Here is a 17,574-nt window from a genome sequence, read left to right as displayed (position 1 = left end):
CTGCGCCCTGCTCTCCGGGAAGCTGGCCTCCTTCCCTCCTGACCCCTCCCCAGCGGCGTCTCCCGCACCCCCAGGTGCCCCCCAGATGCTCACGTCTGAGAGGAGCGAGCCGGCCATTTCCGGTCCTTTGAACAGCGTGCTGACTTTCGCTTGCCGCCGTGGACAGCCTCCTCGGGCTGCTCTGATGTCTCACTCCGCAGAGTTGGGAGCTTGCTTTCCTGCACGCAGGCCAGTGAGAGCGCTGGCCATAGCAGCCTCCTTGCATCTCTGAGGCAGCGTCTCTGGCGCTCCCTGGACTCCTGTTTTCCTTTGTCACCTGGGGTCCCTGACCTCATTTCCTCCTGGTCCCCTTCTGGATCTCTAGTTACTGTGGTACACTGCTTATTCCTATTTGTTTTCCCTGCTTAGTGACTCTGGCTTGTGTTGACATTAAGTCGCAGTTTCTTCAGCTCATTATATTTTCTTCATTTAGAGAAGAGACTAAAAATTAAGGGCATTTTCTTCTTTCAATAGGGAGCCCTTTTAAAATTTCTTCCTGTACTAAGGCTAAAGCAGCAGCTTTGAAAGGATTGTTTCCTCTGTTCAAATAGAGATGGAAGAATGTGTTTTCATATTAAGCGATGCAAATTTGTGGGCACCGTGGAAATGTTTTTTATCTGGTTACCCTTTAAAACCTGGCCTTCTTAGATAACACAGTATAGACAGTGATCCAAGTGTAACTTGTTGAAAGTGATACCAGACATAATGGAGAATGTTACCAATATCATAGGTGACATTTTATTACCTATATGTACTGTAATTTTAGTAATTAAATTATCTCTTTATCTTTTTAAAGACATTAACAAATTTTAATATTGTTTGTCTTGGTGGATAATACAAAAGATTGATGTTTAAAGAACTAGCTTACCAGTATGACAATGATTGAGTTCCTTTTGAAACCTTAAGCCAATCCAAATAAAATGTTTAGTTTTGAATAAAATGGAAAGATTCTCTGGGTACCTGCCTGTAAGAGTTGGAGCTTTGCAAGTTATTTACATATCATGCCAGCCTGTTTATTTTGTATCTCCTCACAGCTCATCAGCTAAGCAAAATGCTGCTTACTATCCATTTTCATAGTCCATAAACACAATCTCAAAGAATATAAAGGAAAAAATAAATAACTGTTGAGTAGATTATTCCTATAGCACAGTATGCTGCTTTTCCTAAGATTTTTGTATTTTCCACTTCTTGAAAATTTTCGTCATTGAAGTATATGGGACACACCCTTACGGCAGAAAGTGAAGAGGAACTAAAAATCCTCTTGATGAAAGTGAAAGTGGAGAGTGAAAAAGTTGGCTTAAAGCTCAACATTCAGAAAACAAAGATCATGGCATCCAGTCCCATCACTTCATGGGAAATAGATGGGGAAACAGTGGAAATAGTGTCAGACTATTTTTGGGGGCTCCAAAATCACTGCAGATGGTGACTGCAGCCATGAAATTAAAAGATGCTTACTCCTTGGAAGGAAAGTTATGACCAACCTAGATAGCATATTCAAAAGCAGAGACATTACTTTGCCAACAAAGGTCCATCTAGTCAAGGCTATGGTTTTTCCTGTGGTCATGTATGGATGTGAGAGTTGGACTGTGAAGAAGGCTGAGCACCGAAGAATTGATGCTTTTGAACTGTGGTGTTGGAGAAGACTCTTGAGAATCCCTTGGACTGCAAGGAGATCCAACCAGTCCATTCTAAAGGAGATCAGCCCTGGGATTTCTTTGGAAGGAATGATGCTAAAGCTGAAACTCCAGGACTTTGGCCACCTCATGTGAAGAGTTGACTCATTGGAAAAGACTCTGATGCTGGGAGGGATTAGGGGCGGGAGGAGAAGGGGATGACAGAGGATGAGAAGGCTGGATGACTCAATGGACGTGAGTCTGAGTGAACTCCGGGAGTTGGTGATGGACTGAGAGGCCTGGCATGCTGCGATTCATGGGGTCGCAAAGAGTCGGACATGACTGAGCAACTGAACTGAAGTGTCATACATATTTGATTCCCAGTTTAACACTGGGATGGGCACCGCCAGTAGCTGGTGGCACATTAGATATACCAGGCAATGCGCTGCTTTGTTAGTTTCAGTCTTTTGTACAGTTTAAGGTCAGAGTTTGCTTCAGATACACTTAAACTTGGGTGTGGTAGCTGTCTGACGTGAGTTTGAGCTGCAGGCTTCTCTAAGGTACCGTGGTGTGTTCTTTCTGACAGAGCTGATGTCATGTGAGGAATTACATTCCATATTACACTTGGTGCTACAAGCAGGGAATATCATGAATGCAGTAAGTAAAGTTCAAAAAAATTTTTTTAATGTTGCATTTCCAACTTTATTTGTCTGTCTAAAAGTGTGTATATATTTTTTTTTCTTTTGATTTGTCTTCTTTAGGGAGGGTATGCTGGCAATGCAGTAGGATTTAAACTGTCTTCTTTGCTCAAATTGGCAGACACAAAAGCAAACAAACCTGGGATGAATCTCCTGCACTTTGTTGCACAGGTATGTGGAAATGGTTGACAGAGTGTTCGTGCACCCCCGCTGGAGGCAGTGAAGTTTTTCAGAGGGGTGAGGTGGCATCAAACCATCAGAAAAGGGCCTGGTGGATGCCCAGAAGGCTCTGTGTGCAGATGCCTGAGTTGAGCTGCACCTGGAGTTACAGGGCTGGAGGGAGGTGGGGGGTCAGGACTGGGCTCAGAGGTTGGTGAAGTCAGGTGATGAAGGATTCAAACCCACAGCTGGGGAATTTGGATTTCACGCATTAGCACTGGTGAGCCAGCAGTGGTTTGTACACATCATCACGGCATGACCAGGGATGTTTTTTTTCTAGGAAAATGAGGCAGTGTGGGGAATGGGTTGGAGTGGAGAGAGAAGAGAAATGGGGGTGCCTCTTGGTGGAAGCTGGCGTTCATCGTTTGGGATCGTTGAGAATCCGAGTAATGGCCATGGGATAGACAGCAGAGGCCTGGGTGTTGAAACATTTCTTTCTAGTGTTGAGTTGACTGGAGTTGTGTGTAAAGAGTGAGGGGTCAGAGCAATGAGAGGATGGATCACTTCGTTTTCTTTGTGAACTGGGGGTGAGGGAGCCTTGCCATCCACACAGAGTTTGGGGTCTGAACCCTGTCCACCACTTGGACACATGGACTGGGTCTGTGTGACCCCCAGATAACTAGTTACAAAGCCAAAGATCAGCCAAGGACAGTTCCCTCTTTGTTGTTAAATTATCTCAAATAACGAATTGTGAGGGCTTGTTTCTCCTGCTGAATCTCTTTGTTGTTTTGACAGCAGTCATGTAGACATAGCTTTACCTGGGAGGAAGGCTGTGTTTCAGGCTTAAGTGTGAGCTTCTGATCAGGACAGAAGGGAGATTTTTGACCTGTCTTTTATTAGCTGTACTTCCTCAGACAAGTTATGTAAGCCTTAAGTTCCTCAATTTCTTCATCTAATAATGGGGGGCGGGGAGTGATAACCTCCAAACTAGGTAATTGAGAAGGCGGAGGAAGATAATTCCAGAGTGTGATTATTAACTCAGTGTTCTGAATACAGTAAGCTCTCCATAAATAATACACCCTATTATTACTATATTCTTCAGAAGACAGAGGGCATGTTGCACTTGGTACTAACTGAAGAGTCCATTTTCAGGACATTAAGACCAGAAAATGTGTTCCTCAGCCCTGTTAGATCCCCGTATCCAGGTGCTCTGTATGGCTTGGTCCCTGCCCCTTGTGGGGAGGTTGCCTGAGTTGCAAATTTCCCCCTTCGTACTTGCCTTCCTTGTACCTTCTGAACAGGGGAAGGGTCCAGACTCCTCCGTGGCCTGTGCGCTGTCTGATGAGGCTCAGTCTGCAGACTGGTCTAACAGCTGCTGGTGGCTGGGTCACACGGAGGCGTTCTTAGAGGTGTGGTGGTTTTCAGCAGGATAGATCAGATTCTTTTAGGAGCGGTGGGCCCTGCGAAGCCGCCTCCTCCTTCCACTGAGTTTTCACACACATGTGTTGTGTTTCATGTCAGGATCAGTTGCTCCGGGAAGTTAAATGTTTCTTGAGAGTAGATTTCTGCCCAGTCTTACTGAGAATGTCAGACTGAGTTTGTGTCTCTGGGAATTACTTTGACTGCATCAAGCCTTAAAGGGAGACAGTGATGTTAGGGTTCCTTTAAGCCCTGAGAAAAATTTCTCCATGTAGTAGATAAAATTCCAGTTTTGTCCCCATAGAGTAAGAGAAAATTCTGTTTTTGTTCCAGGAAGCCCAAAAGAAAGATGCTGTGCTTCTAAATTTTTCTGAAAAATTGCTTCATGTTCAGGAGGCTGCCAGGTAAGCAAGAAAGAGTATGGTGAGACAAACGTGGTTGGTTGTTTTTTTCTTAACCACCTTCTTATAAAAACTGATATTTTACAACTTCTGGATTCAGGTTTGAACTTTCAAAAGTTTTGTCTAATTGAACTTCAGACCTTCCTTTCATTTGGTTACAGAGGTGTGTTTGCACCTTTGGAATTATGGGGGTTTTCAAAAATTAATCTTTATTTTTAATCTAAAAAAAAACCCTATTGCAGTTTATTCTAATGAATATCATCAGTGTAAAAATGTATGTATATGGATTAAGAACTTCAAATACCTCCACACCCAAAAGACAGGGCTCAAAGAACACAGCACTTGGAGTTGGTATACATCAGTCAAGCTCTCGGGGCCCTACCTCACTGATTCCTTTAGAATCTAACATGGTACGTTTACTTTCTATTGCATTAAAAGAAGTTGGAACCATATCAAGGGCTGGGAAAGGATTGTGTTTTAAATTAGTCACTCAACTTTACAGAGAAAGTATCTAACAAACATAAAGCTCTACTTACATCACTGTTCTTTGCTTCTGAGCCTCACATAGATGTGTATTTTAACGTAGCTATAATCTGTGTATCCATTCTGAGCCCTGTGCTTTTGAATTTATAATACATACCCATGCGTGTAAATGTTAAATGGTGGTAATGTCCCATAGCCAGCTTTTTAAGGTAAAAGGTCCTGATTTGTAGCTACTGCTGATTTCCGTGGTGTAAATACTGCCGCCATGGCTGACCTCAGGTTGCCAAGTGGCACTGTCGATTACAGAGCTGGGGAAAGATACCCGTAGCCACAGCCATGTCCCGTGAGCAGGCAGCAGCAGTCACCTCACGTATCAGCCCAGTGCCTGTCATCTGCTTGTTATCTGAGGGACTCTATCCAGCTGGGACAGCTGTGAACCAGATGCATAAACACGCCAACCGCAGCTTTTCAAGCCCCGCCTACCACTGGCCCGCATCTCAGGGTTACAGCCTGAGAACATCGAACCGTGGACGACGTCTTTCCCAAAGTGAGAGCATCGGCCCTAAGCGTGAACAGTTGATATAGTTCGTATTTACAGATCACCAGAGTATTCCTCCCACAGAATGGGCATCTGCTAAGATGTAAACTGTTTTCACTTTTGAATTACTAAAAGAAATTTGCGTGAAAATATTTTTTTCCTCCTTCCAACACAGAAATGTTTCTAAGAGATACACACAGAAATAACGGTCCCACTTCTGATCAGAGTTAGATGGGGAAGGTTAGCTAGGAAAAACTTACTAAGGTTGTCTTAGGAAAAACTTACTAAGGTTTATTTGAACTGGAAAGTGAAGTACGAATAGGACATAGGTCGGTGCCAGTGAAGGTGGAAAACTACTGTGTAAAGAAAAGTTAGAATTGACCTGGAAGCTTGGAAGCATCTTGATCTATGAATGTGCTAACTGAATTCCTCCTGGACTTAGGTTTCACCTGTTCACTTTACCAGGTGACATGAACATCATTCATGCTCTATTGATCTCAGTGTGACACTTATAACAAAAGCCTTGCCAGCAATCCCACCGTTTCTCTGCAGAACTCTTAGCTGTGTGCCCATTCTCTCCAAGCCCCAGAGGACTGACCCTGGTTGCTTGCGGCAGGCAACATGCAGTCTGTGCGGTGTCTCTGCATCCCCGGTAACGTCCTGGTTATCAGCATGTGCTGCCACCTTGCTTTTAGGGTTAGGGCTTTTGTATTTGCATTTTTGTGGCCAGAGGAAAGTATAAGTATGTGAGTCCTGCTGGACGCTAATGCTGATGGCATAAAGCTGTTGAGACTTAGTTTATGAAAAGCTTTGCAAGTGGTTATCTCTCCAGCAAGAACAAAATTACAGCCCGCTCTCTTTGAACCACTATGTGTCTTTAGGAAGGAATTGCCTCTTAGAAAACACAGGAGGGGACTAGAAATATAGAGGGTGGTAAAGGTGATTGCAGCAGCCCTCCCCTCTATTTCCAGGGTCTCGTCTGATGTCCCTGGGGTGGCCGCCCCCTCAACCCCAGTGCCAGCTGCCCACTCTCTCCTTTTTTCTTTCAGATTATCTTTGGATAACACGGAGGCAGAGCTGCATTCGCTCTTTGTCAGGACGAAGTCTCTCAAGGAGAACATCCAGCGGGATCGAGAGCTGTGTCAGCAGATGGAAGATTTCCTTCAAGTGAGTGATTCGAGTCAGTCCCTCTGATCTCCTCCTCAGTGGCCCTGTGAGGCCACTTATGTTTGCAGGGCTGTATTTGTGGAAGCAGCAGGTTCCCATTCATGTTTTCCCCACTAAGCCAGTCAAAGGAACTTGATACTTTAGTGCCCAGTATTTATGGGGGCGTCCCCGGTAGCTCAGCAGTAAAGCATCCGCCTGCAATACAGGAGACACAGGAGACCCAGGTTCGATCCCTGGGTCAGGAAGATCCCCTGGAGAAGGAAATGGCAACCCACTCCAGTATTCTTGTCTGGAAAATTCCATAGACAGAAGAGCCTGGCGGGCTACAGTCCATGGAGTCACAAAGAGTTGGACACTACTGAGCAGCTGAGCATGCATTCTTTGCTGGATTGGTTTTTTGGCAGAGGATATGCAGTATGTCTGACCCTGAGCCCTTGGTTAGCGATGGGGTCTCTGTTTATTTCTGCTCCGTCTGCAGGACAGCACCCACTCCCACATGGACTGGGATCACTTATGCTTACGCTTGGCAGCTGCTGCCTGGTGACTCGGGTTTTGGTTCGAAAGCTCAGTTCTGGAGTTCCTGCCTTCCAGTTAAACTTCTGGATGCCAGAATGAGGTTCTCGTTAAAGACACCTGAGCACTTGGGCTGTTGTTCCTTCAGTTGTTTCTGTGGAAGAAACAAGCTCCGTTTTGGCATGTTTTATAGGGAGGTAGGAGAGCACACTGGAGCCAAAGCCTCCTACCACCCCAGATCCACCGGCCCACAGGGTGTGGTGGGAGCTGCCCTGAGTAACGTCAACAGAACCCAGCAGAGTGGACCTGTTTGTGACAGCTCATCATGACTCACTAATCACATAGTCTGACATACTTCTTTTATCTTCCTTATTTAAAAAAAAAAAAAAAAGTGGCACCTCTTCATGCTTTCAGTCTTCAGGAAATGGTGTGCTACTCAATTTGCCTTCGCCAAACAGGTCTGAAACCTCGGCGTCAAGGCTTTGAGGCTTGTGAGCCGGGATATGTGAGGCAGGGCTGCCCTGGGAGATGGGAAAGGGACTGTGTGCTTGAATATCAGACCAAGGTCAGCCTCAGCCTCCCCTGGTTTCCTTGCAATGAAGCCACATCAGATGCTGTGAGCTGCAGCTCCCATCAGGGAACACCTGATTTTGTTTGGCTCTGCTGGGAGTTCATTTTTATTATTAAACACATATTCTGTATTTTCTTTCAACCATCACTGAACTTTAATTTTCCCTGAAAAGTGCACAAATTTTCTTCTCTGAGACAACTAAGTAGACATCACCACAGAATCACATGAACAGGAGCTAGGAAAGCACTCAGCAATAAATAAGCCTGTTCAGACAAATGGAGCAACCCAGGAATGTGAGGAGAAGACCTGTCACACAGTCAGAGGCGCATTCTGGAGGCCTGTTTCTCAGTTCTTATATGAGATGTTAATTTCTCCTGTTAAATGGCAGTACAGGAAAGCTTACAATGCAAAGTCGCACACCCAGACGGCTGCTGAGAGACAGCCTTGTTTTCACTCTAAACTCATCTTCCTGGTACTCATTTTTATCTGTGTAAGTGAAATATTCCATACAGCTACTTATTTTTCTCAAGTCTACTTTCTTTTTAAATAGGGGAAATACAATTTTTAATGTAGGTTAGGGTCAGGCCATAGAAGGCCCTGAATGCCAGTCTGAAAACTTTGCTCTCTAAGCCAGGTGGGGACAATTGAAGGGTTTTAAAAAAAATTATTTATGTATTTATTATTTTGGCTGTGCTGAGTCTTCATTGCTGCTCTGGCTTTTTCTCCAGTTGTGGTGTGTGGGCTTTTCACAGCAGCGGCTTCTCTTGTTGCAGAGCACAGCTCTAGGGTGGGCAGGCTGCAGTACTTACGGCTCCCAGGCTCTGGAGCTCAGGCTGGACAGTTGTGGCGGACAGGCTTGGTTGTTCCATGGCATACGGGATCTTCCTGAATCAGGGATTTAACCCGTGTCTCCTGCATTGGCAGGCAGACTCTTTACTACTGAGCCACCAGGGAAGCCCCAGTGAAGGTTTCTGAGTAGAAAAATGATCTACTATTTGCAGATCTGTTTCACATTTTGACCCTTTGGGTGAGAAGTATCAAGTGTACTGGGGTGGACTTGATACTCCATAGCAGACAAGTTTGAGTTGAAAACTTGAATTGGCTGCCACCACTACCAATCTGTCATTCACGCTTTGCCAGCGTTGCTTTGAACTTTTTCATCTGTGGCACCAACCATGAGGGAAGAGTTCAGAAACTAGCTCTAGGCCAGTGACTCCAAGCATGGTGGCTTTTCAGGCTCTGTTCAGAATGTGTCACTCTCCAAGTCCCAGGGGGCTTGCAAGCGTCCAGGTGCTCTGCTGTCCCCACGGGATCTGACGATGAGATATTCCAGGTAGAGTCAGTGCCCATGAAGGTTCCTGTCAAAGTCCTATTTTTCTGCAGTTGAGCTGTTCTTGGCTAGGATCCATCTTTCCCCCTGTGCAAGAAGGACAGGCAGAGATTTATCCTTCCATTAATACCCTTCCCTCCACCAAGAAAAACACAGCGAACGCACACACTGCCTCAGGCTACTGACTCAGATGGTTCCTTTCCCTGGCGTTTGGTTTCCTAAATAGTTTTGGTTTCCTACTGCCTCTCGAAGGCATTTTGTATGAGAAAAGGGCTTTGAAAGGGGGTGGTGCGTGGAATGGATAGGAAGGAGCGCGTCTTCTTAAACTTTCTCTTTCTCTTGAGATTCTCTTTTGTGTTCTGGACGCGAGCCCTGTGGCCAGGGGGCAGCCCACAGCGTCAGCATTGCCCAGGCCTGGCCCCCTACACAGGAAGAAGTGTCTCAAATATCAGTTTGGCCAAAAAGTTTGTTCAGGGGGAAAAACTTATAGAAAAAACCTGAACAAACAACCCAATTAAAGTGTGATTTCATAAAGGAATATACCCCATGCACGCCTTCTTCATAAAATCCTTGTTTCCCAGTAAAGAAAGAAAGCACGTGAGGCTTCCATGTAAACCTAACAGTGCTCATTTGGGATTAAGTTTAAACCCTTCCCAATTGTGAATAAGACAACTGGTCAACACAAGAGACCTCTGGGACCCTGACGCGGATCCATGACCAGTGTGTGACTCAGTCGTGAGGGCAGGAAGAACAGAGGCAGACGGGGTTTCCCTTAATGACACCGACTATGCCGGTGCCACATGTCCAGTGACATTACAGGGGGACATTGGGTTGGCGACAACCTCCAGGTTAAAGCTCCTCAGCCTCCTCTGGCTCCCCTGACACAGGGGTCCACCTTGCTCCCCAGAGTTTTGTTTGGGGTGACTTACTCCCTTGTCGGCTCTGGGGGTCCTGCCGTGAGATCTGAGACTGAGCCCCGGACCCCTGGCAGCCGTCGAGCGCTCACGTCCACGGCTGCTGTCTGTCCCTCCCCCGCAGTTTGCCCTGGAAAAGCTGGCGGAGCTGGAGCAATGGAAACGCGAGCTCCAGGACGAGGCCCACGCCCTCATCGACTTCTTCTGTGAAGACAAGGACACCGTGAAGCTGGATGAGTGCCTGCAGATATTCAGAGGCTTCTGCATCAGATTCAACAAAGCGGTGAAGGTACAGCTCGTGGCATCTCCGTGTTTTCTGAGCTGTCTGGATTTCTGCCTCTCCTCTTCCCAGCCTGGCCCCTGCCTGCGGCGGAAAGGTGCCTCAGTGGCTTCACAGCATTGGGAAGTCTGGCCCCTGTGGCGCTGCCTGGCTGTCCCTCAGGATTCCGGGGAGGCTCTGCCCTCTCAGCCCTGAGCCCTCCCCTGTTGCCAAGTCTAACGTGTGCTTCTCATTCCAGTGCTTGCACTGATGCTCTAAAAGCATTTTGTTCGTCAGGTTTGTTTAGGATGGCAGTCACGCTATTAAAGCATCTCTTTGAAGATCCTTCTCTCTTCCCAGGAGACACTTTCCTCCTTCAGGGGGTCCTTTGTTACAGTGGGGTGATCGGAAGGCCCCTTTGCCCCTCTTTTGAGCTCTGTAGCCATTGCCAGGGGTCAGCATCTGGGCAACTGGGCTGTCCTTGGCCAGAGCAGGCTTCAGAATGCCCAGAGACTAAAGGGGCAGGCTGCTGTCTGCACACAACCGCCGCCTTCTTGCCCGTCAGCCTCCAGGTCATAATCTCTGAGTTCATGCAGAATCCAGAAAACTCTTTGGGTTTCTTGACTTTGCACATAGAACTTTCATCTGCCAACTAAAAACAGAACAACAGCCCATCATTTTAGGTGTTGATAAGGAACCAAATACTCCTGTGCACCTCTTTCCCTCAGTTTTAAGTGCACATTTGCCCATGGCTGAATTTCTCTGAGGGGCTGCTCAGTGTCTCTGCAGCCCTAAATGAGTAGCTCAGAGTGACTGGAGTTCTCAAGCCGCCTTTCTCTGTCCACTGAAAAGGAGGCTGAGCCTGTGGCCACGTTTCCTCTCCTCTGTCCAAGCAGTGAGGTCAGCAGGGGAGGTGCTGGTGGGGTGGTACTGGCCAAACTGGCCCTGAGGCCCTCACTCCCAGTCGGGATTCTCCACGCTTGTGAGGCCACCTCTGTGATGCTCTCAGCCCAGCTGTCTTGAGAGCCAGGAGCTGGCCCTGTGCCCTCCACAGGCAGCCTGGAAAGAAGACCCGGGGACCTTGGGGAGGCTGAGGCTGCAGGAGGGGCCCAGAGTCCCCAGTGGTCGGAGCCAGAGGCTCACAGAAACTTGGAAGGGAAAGTACATCACTTGGAAGGGAAAGTCCACTGTTTGCGGAAATTGATTTTCAAGTAAAAAGCACTGATAACAGATTTGGGTTGTGTGCCCCTCACATTTATGTGGGTATCCCAAGTTCCTCCCATCTAGCCACCGCCCCTGGAGAAGGCGATGGCACCCCACTCCAGTACTCTCGCCTGGAAAACCCCATGGATGGAGGAGCCTGGTGGGCTGCAGTCCATGGCGTTGCTAAGAGTCAGACATGACTGAGCAACTTCACTTTCACTTTTCACTTTCATCCATTGGAGAAGGAAATGGCAACCCACTCCAGTGTTCTTGCCTGGAGAATCCCAGGGACGGGGGAGCCTGGTGGGCTGCCGTCTATGGGGTTGCACAGAGTCGGACACGACTGAAGCAACTTAGCAGCAGCAGCACATTTATGTGACGCAAGTATAATGAAGGTGCAGGTAGTAACTTTGGTGTGTGCACGTGTTCTGTTTGGTTTTGTTGGGTGAGGGCTGGCTCCTTGGAGCAAGGTGAAAGGCAGAAAGGTTGATAAAGCAGATCCTCGTCTCTGATTGTGAGAAGTGTGTCGGGCACAAGGGCCAGAGCCTCTTTGACATTTCTGGTGTTTACCAGGGAGCATTCAGAGAACACAGGCATCTCTTAATATCCTGAGTCTGCATTTATGCATCCAAACCACGAAGTAGAACGTGTGCACATGAGTGTGTGTGTAGACATATGTGTATATCTATGTATGTTGGCAACATTGATTCAGACTCCTTTTAATACCCACAGTATTTTTCTCTGTGTGCCTAAATAGCACTCCCGGAAGTCCCTTCTGTCTCGCCGTACTTGGAAACCAAGTTGCATTTCCTGGGAGTTGAGGTCACAGAGACGTGTGCAGTCACAGCCCCACACTGAGGGCACAGTGCCTCGACTGCAAGTTGGGCCCTGGGATCTGATGACCACCTTAGGCAGATGGTTGGGGTCAGGCCTAGTGTGTCCCCGTCATGCCCACGCAGCTTGAGGAGAATGGAGGCCTCCATCCTGGTACATGCATGTGCAAACACAGGCCGTCTCCCTCAGTGAGCGAAGCCGGTGACTCAGGGCTCTCCTCCAGCCAGTGTCTCTCAGTGGGGTGTTCGGATAGCTAGCTCTGGAACTGCACTAGGGTCCCCGTGGCTCATCCATCTTCCCGCCTCTCTACCCCACCTTCAGGACAACCACGACCGCCAGGTGCAGGAGCTGAGGCAGCGGCAGCGGCTCAAGGAGCTGGAGCAGAAGCGGCGATCCTGGACAGCGGGGGAGTTTGGATTCGGCCGGAGCAGCAGTGAGAACGACGTGGAGCTGCTGACCAAGAGGGGTGCGGAGGACCTGCCCCCTTTTCTCTGCTGCAGGCCCGCCAGCCCCTCCTACCGGCCCCCCACCACCCGCCGCTCCCGCCTCTCCCTGGACACCATGGCCGACAGGGAGCTGCTGAGCTTCCTCGAGAGATCCACAGACGGCCCCGAGGAACTCAAGCCCAGCAACTCATCCCAGGGCTGCCTCTGGCAGGTCCCTCCTGACGGAGCCTGCAGGGAACCTGGAGAACCGAGGGGCCAGGACTCCAGCCTAGCGCACAGACCTCGGGCCTTGGAGGGCCAGGAGGAAGCCCCCCACTCCACCACAGCTTGGGCGAACTGGCTCCCTGCAGCCCACCCCGACGATCCCGCCTGCGCTTTACGCCGCCCTCGGCGCAGTGGGGTCAGCACCCTCCGAAAAAGGAACAGCGCACCGGTGGGCCTGGATCCTGTGCGGTCCTCGCCCCCACTCTCACCGTTGGCTCTAGGGATTAGGGAGCATGAGCTGGTGACCGGGCTGGCCCAGTTCGACCTCCAGGCTCCCAAGGGCCTGGAGGAGCCGCCCCAGTTGACCGGGAATGACTGCAGCCCAATGGAGCTGGTGTCCGTGGGGGATGCGAGCCCACCATCCCTGGGCGCCCCCAACAGCAGCCCGACGACGCCCGTGGGCAGAGGTGCCCGAGTGGGTCCCAGCCCTGTCCCCCAGGATGGCGAAGCTGCCCCTTATGAGCCCAGAAGCGCAGCTCCGCTCTCTGAGGGGAGTAGCGACCCTGACAGCCAAGATCCTGGGCCTCTGTTCTGCATCTCGGACACCAGCGACTGCTCGCTGACCCTGGACTGCTCTGAGGGAGCCAACTCCAGACCCTTAGAGGGGGACCCAGGCGAGGCAGGCGATGGGGAGGGCTCTGTGTCACCCGGGGCCTGGGAGACGGGCGGCAGTCAGGCCTCCTCCAACCCCATCTGCAGCCCAACTGTGGGGGCTCCCGCTGCTGCCTCCACCCCCGGCTCGGGCTCCGTCTCAGGGAAGAGCGAGCCGGAGAGCTGCAAGGGCGGCCCGCCCAGGGACAGGCCGGCGAGAGCGAGGGAGGCGACGGCCCTCAGGAGGAGCTCCCCCAGGGAGGCGCCGCCGTTGGCGGGGCCGTCCCGGGCCGGGGCCGGCCGCCGGAGCGCAGGGCCGGCGGGGCCCGTGCGGCCGGTGGGGCCCGTGCGGCCGGTGAGGACGCTGACCGGCTGCGAGAACGAGAGCATGCGCAGGGTCGTGCCCATCTCGCGCGCCGGCCGCGCGCCCCCGGCAGCCAAGGGCAGCCCCCGCGAGGCCGCCAGCGGGCCCGACCCGCCCCCGCCGCTGGCGCGCCGCAGCTCCATGCGGGGGACCGCGGACGCGTCGCCAGCGAGGCCCACAACGGCGCCGGCGGCCCGGCCCGGGAGGGAGCCCCCCTCTCTGCTCCGGAGCTCCTTCAGGAAGCCCAGCGCCAAGCCCGTGCGCAACGTCCCACGGCCGAAGCCCGAGGAGGACAAGGCGTGCCGCTCCGGCGCCCAGGGCCCCGACGGCCCCGGAGAGCCGCCCCGCGCCGCGCTGGCCGCCAGCGTGCCCCGGGGCCCGGCCTCAGTCCCCAGCTTCGCTCGCAACACGGTTGCCTCCTCGTCTCGAAGCCAGAGGCTCGACTCTCCCGCTCCGGCCAGAGCCCCCGGCCTCACCCGGACCATGTCTCAGCGGCAGCTGAGAGTGAAGGGCGGCCCCGAGGGTGCCGTCCCCAAGGACAGCGGCGCCCTCCGGCGGGCCGGCAGCGCCCGCACCCTACGGAAGGGGTCCGAGTCAGCTGAGGGCCCCGGGGCCGGCGCCGAGACCCCGCCGAAGGGCCGGCTGAAGGAGGCCAACCACACGGCGCTGGGGAGGGGGCTTCATCCCTTACGTAAGTGAGGGGCGTCCGCCCTCCCCGCTTGCCTTCTGGGGTTCGGATGGTGAGGACTGACTTGTGCGAAAGGCCGACCCTGAATGTCTTCCACATAGAACCCCTCGCTGGGGCCGCCTGCCAGTGCCCCTGAAGGTGTAGCCTACTGGACCCACATCCCCGCTGGACCGATCGGCCCCGGAGGTGGACCTGGTGAGCCCCGTTCTCCAAACACAGAGAGCGGTGAACGACTCAGACAAGACCGCTGTCTGACTCAGCATCATCTGATGTTCTTAGGTGACGAGTAACAAACAAGATTTGGGGGCCAGTTTTTATATATCAGTGACATTTTTTACTATTATAAAAATTAAACATTGTTTTAGTTGGCTCCTTTCACAGAGTGAAATGCCTCCCGGGGGAAAATGAAGGTATTTTTTATCTTCCTAGTTCCCTGGCCTCAGGGTTCCACCTGCCCATGCTGTGCAGCTGGCAACTGGACTTCCGCCGCAAAGCCTTTGGGTGTCCTGTGGTTGGCACCGTCTTCCTGAAGACTCTCCCTTGCTCATCTCCACCTGCTACCTTTGGTGAGGTGAACGGGAGGGAAAGCGAAACTGCTGGACAGAAATCCGGTGCTCCTTGTGTATTGGGGCTGTGGGGCAAGCCTCCCCTGTAGACGGGTGGCGGCCCCTGGGAGAACGCTGGAGCTTCCAGAATTTAGAGGTGCCATATTTTGATGGAAGGTCATCAGGGACTGTTCAGCCAAGCACATCTTTCCCGTTCTCCGTTGTCTCATTTGAGTATTTGTTGTAACACTGAGCGAAGGCTGCTATGACTCGTGTTCACTCTAGTTTCTCCAGGGAGGATTAAACCCAGACTTTCTCCTTTGCTAATGTGACCTGGAGCCTAGAGAGAAAGATTCACTTTCTCTCTCCACGATACTTTTAAATGTTGATGTCTGTCCTTTGGTACAATGGTTTTAAATCCTGAGAAAAAACAGGTCAAGTTTTTAAAACCAGACCAAAATTGAAGTTGCTTTAAGAAGACTTTATATTATCAGGAAAATTTTGAAGGAAAAAAAAGTAAAGATTCATTCGGAAGAGGAAAACATACTACTCAGTTCCAATTTCACTGTTTCCGTCCCAACTAGCTAATTGGGAAGTGGCATTCTTGAAACATTTTTGTTATTTAAAAATTGCCCCTCCTCCCACTTTTTCACTTTTGATCACTTACTAGTGAAACTTTGTTTTAGATCTGACAGTGGGAGGTGGATTTAGGCAAATACAGTAATGTATTCCTGGTGAATCCATACGGTTGATGTTACAGTCTCGTTCCTATAGAATGTTGCCCCCCATCCAAATTAATTGGAAACTCTGAGCTTCCATAAGTCCGCTAAACTCAAAAGGAAAACAAGGCGCCTGACCACAAAACCTCTTGTAAAAATAGCCCTGAGTAGTATTTCCAGGGCTCCACAAAGATGGTTGTGAGAATCCTGAGCCATTTTTCGTCATCTCAAAAAGCCCTTAAAAAAAAATCATGTATTTAACCATGCAGACAAAACTGTTTGAAACCTAGGACCTGTGAAAGAGGTCAAAAGTTTGTGGGTTTTTGGGTAGTGTCAGGGTTATGGCCCCTTGGGGAACCCTGGAAAGCAGGGTCCAAATCCCTGTTCCCTCACTGATGCTGTGAGGCTTTGGCAAGTCACTCCCTCTCCTTAAGCCTCTGTTTCCCAGTCTGCATAAGTCAGGGCATGGCCTCTGCTGTGGTCTTCAAGGGTCCTTCCAACTCCCAGAGTCCAAGTCATCGTGAACAGCCAAGAACCCATCTCTGCCCTGGGATCAGCTTCCAGAACTAAAACTCCAACGTTTCCACGGTGGAGGTCTCACATAAAGGCTCGCTCGGAAGAAAGCTCCTTCAGAATGAGTTGTTGGTTTGAAATCTAATAAGCTGAGTTTCCTGAGAAGTGGCGTTTTGCTTGGCCCTGTGGACCACTTGTTTGCATCTGTGTGAGCGGGTGATCATTCTATTACCTTTTATTGGTAGTAAGCTTGGAAAATAATTTAAATACATAATGCAGAAATGTAAATAAGTTTATATATAAATTTTAAGATGAACTGAATGTATTTAAAGGTCCATTTATATGTTTGTTCTTTTATGTAATGTGTAGTTTAATAAAGCTCATGTTTATGAGATTTGTGTTTTCTCCTCAACTGCTTCTGTGAACGTTGGCATGTGACCCCGGTAAGAGAGTGCATAATTTACAGAGAGAAGGGTGGAGATGGGGTGGACAGGAGGTGCCAGAAGGTTGGGATAGAGCAGCTGTAGCTTCAAACGTCTCAAGAGCCAAAATGGGCTGTTGATGTGTGTCTTCTTAATAGCACAGAACCTGCATTTAACTGTGCGGGCCCTGGGCAGGGGCCTTGCGCCATACCTGGGATGCAGGTATGCATCTGATATGCGGGCCACGCATGGAATGTTCAGCACCTCGTGCACTCTTGCGTTATTCCATGTTGTGGGCCAACCTTTGCGCAATCTCCATGAGGCCGGCAAGTCTGAATCTGCTCCTGTGCACTCGCGTGTGTTTTGGCTCAGGACGCTGTTGGGAAATCGCAGCTCACCTCTGTGGCTGCCTCAGGAATGAGTAGAGAGGGAGGGAGGCATGCTTTTATTTGAAATGCAGTATTGGTTTGGAAAAAAAGGGGGATTGTGTCTTGTACACAGTGATGAGACTTGTACACAATGATGAGACTTGTACCTTGGGATTTCCTATGAAGTTTTAGTCCTAGCTGCTCTCCCAGTTTAGCTGACGCATTAAAGGAAGATCCTGGGGTCAGACAGCAATGGATGAGAGAGCAGATGACACCCTTGTCCTGTTTGTGAGGTGCTGCTCCGTAGACCCAGCCTGGTTTTGCCTGGGTTGTAAGTGGTTTGGAACATTGGACCCCTCCTCTACCATCATCCCTGTGGTAACAGGGCTTACTGATACAAACCAAAGCAAGGCCTTTTATCTCCATAGTGGGTCTCAAGTAGTTACCTTAGCCCTTTTATTATATGACTTACTCAAGGAACCTGGGTTCTGGTCTTCTTCCAACGATTCTCGT

The 17,574-nt window shown here is 50.1% G+C and overlaps 1 protein-coding gene across 5 annotated transcripts in view; it reads left to right on the top strand.

The window, feature by feature from the left end:
- Positions 1–16,665, top strand: part of FHDC1 (FH2 domain containing 1) — a 40,626-nt gene extending 23,961 nt beyond the window's left edge. For 4 of the 5 annotated variants that reach the window (XM_086346229.1, XM_086346231.1, XM_086346230.1 and 1 more), the window contains 6 exons: positions 2,239–2,309; positions 2,414–2,521; positions 4,262–4,332; positions 6,400–6,517; positions 9,970–10,134; positions 12,463–16,665. In XM_086346229.1, coding sequence (XP_086202355.1) covers positions 2,239–2,309; positions 2,414–2,521; positions 4,262–4,332; positions 6,400–6,517; positions 9,970–10,134; positions 12,463–14,505 — 2,576 coding nt within the window. In that variant the 3' untranslated portion in view covers positions 14,506–16,665. The remainder of the gene's footprint in view (positions 1–2,238; positions 2,310–2,413; positions 2,522–4,261; positions 4,333–6,399; positions 6,518–9,969; positions 10,135–12,462) is intronic. The other variant, XM_086346233.1, reaches the window with a different exon arrangement.
- The last annotated feature ends 909 nt before the right edge of the window (positions 16,666–17,574 follow it).

This window comes from Bos grunniens, chromosome 17, assembly GCF_055505025.1.
Source record: "Bos grunniens cultivar Pamir isolate PY7600 chromosome 17, Bosgru_T2T1.0, whole genome shotgun sequence".
NCBI lineage: Eukaryota > Metazoa > Chordata > Mammalia > Artiodactyla > Bovidae > Bos > Bos grunniens.
This window is presented reverse-complemented; position numbering and strand designations above follow the sequence as displayed.